Genomic DNA, 8,892 nt, shown 5'->3' with positions numbered 1-8,892 from the left:
CATGGCGACGATCCCTCCCAGGGCAGATTGCAAAATGAGGCAAAAGCTCACGAATGACTTGAGATTACAACACAAAGACATATCGCCGTAATTGGAGGAGAGGATTTTGCGTTTCCCCCTGAAGCCTTTATTCGCCACCACCCAAAACCCCTATTTTGTTGTTTTTAACCAGCCACGCCAGAGCCGCCCTCACCTGTGATCTGGTCCTTCACTCCCTTTGGGGTGAGGGGAAAGTAGGGAGTGATGGTGTGTATGTGTGTGTGTGTGTGTGTGTGTGTGTGTGTGTGTGTGTGTGTGTGTGTCTGGTGTGTGTGTGTGTGTGTGTGTGTGTGTGTGTGTGTGTTAGTGCGCGTGTTTGTGTGTGTGTTGGGTTGGGTCGGAGCAGGGAGTGTAATGGTGAGGAGGAGGAACATTCCAGGAATCCGTCTGCCGCCGAGCCTCACGGTTGTGTGATTCTGTCCGTTGTGCAGAGGAGGAGGGCGTAAATGGCTGAACCCGCCGCATAACTCTGGAGCCATTCCCCAAAAACTCTGCCCGTACTGACCCCCCCGTACACACACCCACACACTCACACACAAAAAGACGCACACGCAACCATAACTCCACATAGTCCATACATTGTGGTCACAATTTTGTGAGGGGCTAAATGTATGAGCTTGCTTGTGATATTATGTGAGAACGCTGTGTACCTGAGAGCTCAGGGCTCCTTTGCAAAGATTTAAAAAAGTGATTTCTACCTGCTGTGCTCTCGCCCGCAACACGAACATGTGACTGGTGGACGTCCAACCCCGCGAGTAAAGAGGAAAGTGTTCACATGGAGCTACAAGATGGCTCCTCTCCAAAACAATCTCCCTCCACTCTACAGAGGATCCTCCAGCCTTCTTATATGCAACTCGCACCACACGCAGAGACACACGACACACACACACACACGCGCGCGGCGGCCGTCCTCCGTGCACGCACGCCGTGGGTGGAAGGAGAAGGAGAGCAGAGGAGAAGGAGAGAGAGCGAGAGAGAGAGAACAGAAGCCCTCACCCTTTCCCCTCGGCTTGTGGAAAGTGAAACTTCAGAGTTTTGTTGTTCCTCCCCCTCTCCGTGGCGCTGGCTAGCCCAGCGCTGGCAGCCTCCGTGTGCCCCCCTGCCCACTCGCTCTCCGTCGACTTCTGGTGGCCAGCTGCTCGCAGAGCTGCAGTTGTACGTGAGTGGGTGGGTGAGACTCGTTTCCTCTGCTCCTCAGGGCTCCGCTCCAACAGCTACTGCTGCGCCGCGCTCCGGCCAGGGGCCACAGGGGCCACGGGGGCCGCTATTCAAAACAAACAGGGGGCTGGCTCCTCTCCTCCTCCTCTTCCTCCTCCTCCTCTTCCTCGCACCCTCCCCGCTCCTCTTCCTCCGCCGTCACCACCACCATACCGCCCACCCAGTTCACCGCCCACCGCGCTGCCCCCGCACCCTTCCGAGCCACGGCCCCCGGAGGCCCCCGGGCTGTGGGCCGGGGCCCCCGCGCCTCCTTCAGCGGGGCTGGACATGGACATGGAACTGGACGAGGCCCCCGAGGGCCTGGAAGCCTTCCACTCACCTGAGGTAAGCTCACACTCACTTGGCCTAGGGCCCCGAGGCGGAGGCTGCTGCCGAGATACCCTTATCCATTTTCTCCACTTTCTCAATTTGGACTTTTACTTCTCTCGAATAATTCTTTTATTTATGTAAAACCGAACAAAAACAGCGGCATCATGGGCGCAGCTTCTGCCAGATTCTTGTAAAGGACACTGGAGTTCATCAGGGGTGATAATAGTTAGGATTCGCAATGTCTGCATTTCTTCTTTCTTTTGTTCCGTTTCTCCGCTTTTTCCCTTTCCTTGACTGTGTGCTTTGTTTGCATTGTTCTCTTACTTTTAGGTTGCCCATTGTTCTCCATTTCTCTGCTTCCGGTGCTTTTTTTTATTTTATTTTATTTTTTTCTCTTTTTTTTTTTCAAATCTAGATAGACCCTGTTTGCCTTTAGACCTCGGAGCCAAAGCCAGGCATTAGTTTGTAATGTAGTTTATGGCGGCGGTATTAAAGATGACATTCCTGGCTACAATGGTGGTGTGTGCGCAGCGATGGCTGATAGCGGGCAGAGGAGTGAGGTGAGACTGAATAGAATCAATACTCGGAGACAATGAGAGGCTCGCTCTCAAAGCCCAGGAAATTGTTTGTTCCATTCAGTGTGTGTGGAAGTCGGTGTGTATGTGTCGGTGTGTGTGTGTGCGCGTTTAAGAATATGAATGTGTGTATGCGTACGTGTGCGTAAAGGCATGAGTGTTTTTTACGATTGTGTGGATGGATATACTGTAAGTGTCTGTTTCTTCTAGGTGTGTGTGTGTGTGTGTGTGTGTGTGTGTGTGTGTGTGTGTGTGTGTGTGTGTGTGTGTGTGTGTGTGTGTGTGTTTGTGTGTGCGTGCGCGTGTGCGTACGTATGTGTGCATCTGTGTGCGTGTGTGTGCGTGTGCGTGCGTGTGCATTTAGCAGTAATGTTTGATTTCAGTGGACCTGCCTCCCAACAAGCCTGCCTATCTGTGGACAAGCCATCTGTTTGCCCGGTGCATGGTGTTCTCTTCTCAGTGAGGAGGAGGAGGAGGGGGGGGAGAGGGGGTGGTGGTGGGGGTGGGGGTGGTGCGGGCGTCAGCGTGGGGGCTGAAGGAATGGTAGGAGAGAAATTTTGGAATAGGCGGAGGAAGGACAGCTTTTTGGGCCGAATCTAAAACGGGATCAGAAATCGGGAATAGCGCTTGAAAGTGACAAGCGTCCATGTCTCTCTGTCTCCTTCTTCTCTGTTTCTTTATTCACCTTTTGCATTGATTTCTTTGCAGAATGTCTGTTTTATTTTGTCGCCTTTTCCGTTTCACTCCATTTGCTTGACTTGATTTTGGGGGGGGTTGATGCACGTCATGAAGAAAATGTTGCGTCCCCTGCATGCCCAAACAATATTCCATACAGACCCTAGGAAGTGAGAGACGTGGTATAACCGGGTGTCTTGTGCTTTCAGGAGGACATGGAGGATAAAGGGGACAGAACTGACCACGGCACTGGTAATGGATGAGAAAAAGTTCGCATTTACACCCTTGTTATTCTATGGAACGAAACCTCCACCTCAACTACCCCTCTCCCTCTCCCATTCTCTCTCTCACGCTCTGTCCCTTTGTCCCCCCCCCCCTCAGCCTTGGAAGACAGTCAGGCTCCCGCAGGGAGGGATCAGATGGCCGAGGGCCGCTGCGCTGACTCTCAGCCTGTAGCTGGTGGGGGGAGTAGAGGGCGGGAGGTGGCGCTGATGGGGTCGGGGGGCAAAGCCCTGTCAGAGCCTGGTTCTTGGCCCATGCCGGGGTTAGCCTGCTCCCTGTGCAAACGGCTGTTCAGCAGCTTGGAGCATCTCAGGGAGCACGAGTACCGCCACGCCCTGTCCCTCATGGCCATGTCGCTGGACTGGCCTCACATGCCGGGCCACCACCGCGGCGGCCAGCCCCCACCGGCCCTGCCCCAGCCCCTCCTCCACCACCACCAGGCCCTCTATCGCCCCGTGATGGCCGTGGCCGAGCCCGCCCCGGCGCGCTACCTCTGCTCCCAGTGCCCGGCCAGCTTCACGCTCAAGTCCAACGCCGACCGCCATGAGAAGACCATCCACTTCAAGAAGAAACTGATGCAGTGCATGTACTGCCTGAAGCACTTCAGGGACCGCACGGACCTGCACCGGCATCTGTCCTCCGTGCACTCCAAGGAGAGGGGGCACACCTGCCCTGCCTGTGCCAAGGCTTTTAGCACTCAGAAGAACCTGGCAACACATGTCAAGTTGTGCTGCCAGGTGGGGGTCATGCCAGGGCCGTGCCAGGAGCAAGGCTGGTACTAGGGGCGCGCACACGCCGCAGAGGGAAGTGTCTCAGGACAGGGTCTTGGAATCCACCGCACGGGTGTTTTTTTTGTTTGTTTTTTTAAATGCGAGACAAGAACTCCACCATCATAATCAATAATCATCATAACATTGTCAAGACTTTGCCCGGACAAAATCCTCCGAGCGCCCATCCGTACGGAATGCTCAGAGCAATAATAGTCGGTGGTCAATTTGCACTCTGTTTTTACACACACAATAAAACTACTATGCAAAAGAATGTTGACAAATCCTGAACACGTCATCTTTTTTTTTTAACATTTGTCAATATTTCTTTCTTCCGGGGGGCAAACATTGGTGCGTGAACAGGTGATTTTAAATCAGGGAGCTTAATTGAATGAGAATGAACAAGGTCCATGCTAGAACTGGACCATAATTATATTTCTCTTCTCTTGAAAAACAGAGTTTAGTTCAACTCCGGTATGTGTTTGTAGGGGGAGAGAGAGGCATTTTTCAACCACACCCCACACACACGCACACAGACACACACACGCACACACACGGCCCTTTGCTTACTCGTCTGGCTTTTCCTCTTCGTGTCGCCAGTCAATACTCCGCCTAAATGATGGTCTCTGTTTGAGTTAGGGCAGATCTTTATCTGTTGTGACCAATCTCGCAACGAGGAACACAAAGGCACTTAGACCTGTTCCAAACCTGTCAGTCATTACCACGGATCACAGCTCACACAAGAGCACCACCTGCAGGAACTCAGTGGTATTACATTTTCTCTGTGGGCATTATCATTTCAAGCTAATAAAAAATTAAAAAAAAATAAAGACAGTTGCCATTAACAGCACCTCAATCTAAATATAGCCATACGCATTGTGGAAGGCATAAAAATGGAAACTGGCTGTTCTGTTTTTAGCTGTTCCCGTGTATGATTTATTGTTTTAACGTGGACTAGCAACGCGGACACTCGCAGAGGTCGGGATCGAGTTGGGGCTTGTCCTGCGACACACTTCACCTGACCAGCGCCGCAGATGGCGTGGATGTGCCGAACGGGACAAAGCCATTTAAAACAATAGGCGAGCTGGAGGGTGGAGGATCGGGGGTCTGACCCAGATCTCTGAGTTCTCCCTCCACTAAGCAGCGTTGCGGCTCAGGCTGGACAGTAATTGGCTCTTCTTGACCCCCTGACCCCTCGGCCAAAAAGGAAGTGGGCGGAGCAGGGGGCGGGACAGATGCCCTTTGCAACTAGATGCCCTGAGTGATGTCACTGGGGTGTGTGTGTGTGGGGGTGGAGATAAGACCGGAGACGGACGCAGGGTTAAGCACAAACGGGTCAAGAGGAAAATGGAAATATCCCAGGGTCCAGTATTTTGGTTTAAATCCTAATTATTAAAAACTTAATCCTATAGGGATTTCTGCCAAAAACGAATTGCCCTATAGATGTGATCATTCCTGAATAGATGGATGGATGGATGGATAGATAGATAGATAGATAGATAGATAGATAGATAGATAGATAGATAGATAGATAGATAGATAGATAGATAGATAGATAGATAGATAGGGGAATAAAAGGGAAATAAAAAGAAATGAAATTAATTATGGAGATATCACGCTTATTACCCACAATTATTTTCTGTGTTATTGCCCATACTGTCCATTTTAAGCCCGTTTTAACACAAAAAAAACCCCATCATTATTAACGTTGCTGTGTGTGCGGTGTAAGCTGTGGAACTGTGGAACTCACACTGCAATGCACTCCTTTACTCAGGTGAAATGACCGAAAAAGCCCATTTCAAAACATAAAGGAAGGGCTTGATATGAATCCAACAAATAACCGGGAACTCGGTAGCTCTAGACAGGAAAACGGCAAATTATTGAAAGCCATTTTTTGATTTATTTTCTTTTTGTATTCTTTGTCTATTTTGCTTTTTGTAAATACGAAAGGAAATGATGTCTGGCTTATGCATTTTTGCTGTTTGCAATCTTATGTATATATAGATCTGTACTTTTCTAAACATTACCAGGTCTTCCACGTAGTTTCTATGAGTCTATGATTAAATTGTTATGGAAAATGGCAAAGTGTTGCCGCTGTTTTCTTGTGTCTCTCATTTGTGTCTCACGTACACACAAACACAGTGATATTGTTCTCTTCTCTCTCTCTCTCTCTCTCTCTCTCTCTCTCTCTCTCTCTCTCTTCACTTCTTATCTGCTTAACAATACTGGAAATTATCCTAACATTTTATGCAAATCTTATGCAATTCATGTGTTTGCTGTACCTGCATGTGTCTCTTTTGTTGCTTTGCTGTTAAGTCTTCACTAGGTAGCACGTCTGTTTGCACACTGAGGTAATTATATCAAATCGCTCAAAGCCCCTCGGTGTGTTTGTCCCTTCCTCTCCCAGTGCGACTCTAGATACCAGCAGTGTGTGTCTGTGTGTGTGTGTGTGTGTGTGTGTGTGTGTGTGTGTGTGTGTGTGTGTGTGTGTGTGTGTGTGTGTGTGTGTGTGTGTGTGTGTGTCTTGTGCCAGTGGAATTATAAAGCCAGACCTGTTCTCTGATAGGTTAATTCAAGTCAATGGTTACACACACACACACACACACACACACACACACACACACACACACGCACACGGACGCACGCACGCACGCACACACACACACACACACACACACACACACACACACACACACACACACACACACGCACGCACTAACGCACACACGCACGCACACACACACACACACACGCGGGATGTTGACTTTGCCGTCCTTCACCTCGCTTAGCCGCCATTTATGTCTAGACCTTGAGATAATTGGCTTTGCAAACTCTTAAGATTAAAACACTGCATTAGAAATAGTTTTCATTTTTGTTCACATCATTTTTTTTAACCTCTCTCTCTCCCTCCCACTCTCTCTCTCTCTCTCTCTCTGTGTTTGTGATGACGTTCCCTAACCTTCGTCCTGTCTCTCTGTCTTTGTTCGTCCCCATCTTGCCGTCTATCTTCCCATAGAGTCTCGCTGTTATGTTGATGTTTTTATTTAATTTATTTTTTTTGTTTCGGTACGGAGGAAGAGCCGTTGCCAGGGCAACTAAACCTTTGACTGGCATTAGTACGGCCATGGGAATTGATATTCTGTTTCCAGACCGGGGCCTGTTAATTAAATGTAACAAGAGGACAGTAAAGTCTTGGCTTATTTAAGACGGCTTTGTTCCGCGCTAATCTGCCGTTTCTTCCCCTTCCTCTCCTCTCTCCCTCTCCGTCTGTCTTTTTCTCCCCCCTCCCGCAGTGAACGACTTCACGGTGATCCGTAAAAAGTTCAAGTGCCCGTACTGCAGCTTCTCGGCCATGCACCAGTGCATCCTGAAGAGGCACATGCGCTCCCACACGGGCGAGAGGCCGTACCCCTGCGAGATCTGTGGCAAGAAGTTCACCAGGAGGGAGCACATGAAGCGGCACACGCTGGTGAGTGAGGGACGGGGGGGGGGGGGGGCAACGCCTGGGGGTCGCGCGGTTTCACCGTTAAAACAAAACAAAACGGAAAAACTCAGTAAACACCGTCAGGATCCGAAGGGAAACTCCACGGTGGCCTTGAGACTCCCATGTAAAAAAAAAAAGATTGACCCACTGAAACTTTTGCGATAGGTTCTGCTCGTGTGCGTCCTCTGTGTCCTCACCAGTGTTTCCTGTTGTGAGCTTACAAAATGAGCCTCCCATCCCTCCATTCATCCATCCATCCATCCCTCCATTCATCCATCCTTCCAGCCATCCCTCCATTCATCCATCCATACATCCTTCCATCCCATCCCTCCATTCATCCATCCATCCACCCAACTCTCCATTCATCCATCCACCATCCCATCCCTCCATTTAGCTATCCATCCACCCATCCCTCCATTCATCCATCCATCCACCCATCTCTCCATTCACCCATCCACCATCCCATCCCTCCATTTATCTATCCATCCACCCATCCCTCCATTCATCCATCCATCCACCCATCCCTCCATTCATCCATCCATCCACCCATCCCTCCATTCATCCATCCATCCCATTCGCCATTCATCCACCCATCCACCCATCCCCCATTCATCTATCCACCCATCCCATCCCTGCATTCATCCATTCATCACCCATCCCTCTATCCCAGGGATGGGTCATCTATCCCATCCCTCTATCCACCCATCCCATCCCCCCATTAATCCATCCATCCACCCATCCCTTCATTCATCTATCCATCCACCCACTCCTCCATTCATCCATCCACCATCCCTCCATTCATCCATCCACCCATCCCATCCCTGCATTCATCCATTCATCACCCATCCCTCCATTCATCCATCCATCCACCCATCCCTCCATTCATCTGTCCATCCAATATCATAGCGGCGGTCCAACTAAGACTGTTAAGGCACCACTTTCATAGCGATTTATTTGACTTGATTTGAATGTGCAACCAAGTCAGTTCTTCTTATACCCCACCCTCCATGATTCCCCACCCTGCACTTATCCTTTCTCTGTTCGATTCCTAAGCATTTGTCTCCGCCCCCATCAGGTCCACAGTAAAGACAAGAAGTACGTGTGTAAGGTCTGCAGCCGCGTCTTCATGTCGGCGGCCAGCGTGGGCATCAAACACGGCTCCCGTCGCCACGGCGTCTGCGCCGACTGCTCCGGACGAGGCATGGCCGCCCTGCTGGACCACCATGGCGAGGCGGGCGGGGACGTCTCCCCGGAGGAGGAGCTGTACCCCGGAGAGCACCACCGCTTCCACGACCATGACCAGGCGGAGTGCGACGGGGAGGGCGAGGGGGAGGGCGAGGAGGAGATGATGGCCGAGGGCGACGGCGAGGGCGAGATGACGGGCGACGGCGAGGAGGCGGAGGGTGGGAAGTGGAGGAAGGACTCGGGGATGATGGCCGAAGGCGACGGCACGCTGGACAATGACAAGGAGGAGAGCGACTCGTCGGCGCCGGAGGGCGAGCAACAGAACGGCAGCGAGAAGGACTTCGCCTGGATCTCTTAG

The 8,892-nt window shown here is 51.0% G+C and overlaps 1 protein-coding gene across 1 annotated transcript in view; it reads left to right on the top strand.

The window, feature by feature from the left end:
- The window catches only part of zbtb46 (zinc finger and BTB domain containing 46), a gene marked incomplete at its 3' end in the record, with an annotated part of 37,099 nt that extends 28,207 nt beyond the window's left edge, over positions 1-8,892 (top strand). The window contains exons 4-5 of the mRNA XM_080015498.1: positions 7,159-7,334; positions 8,425-8,892. Coding sequence (XP_079871624.1) covers positions 7,159-7,334; positions 8,425-8,892 — 644 coding nt within the window. The remainder of the gene's footprint in view (positions 1-7,158; positions 7,335-8,424) is intronic.

This window comes from Zeus faber (assembly GCF_960531495.2).
Source record: "Zeus faber genome assembly, chromosome: 15".
NCBI classification, from domain to species: Eukaryota; Metazoa; Chordata; class Actinopteri; order Zeiformes; family Zeidae; genus Zeus; species Zeus faber.
Note: the sequence above shows the minus strand (reverse complement) of the source record. Positions and strands in the feature narration are given on the sequence as shown.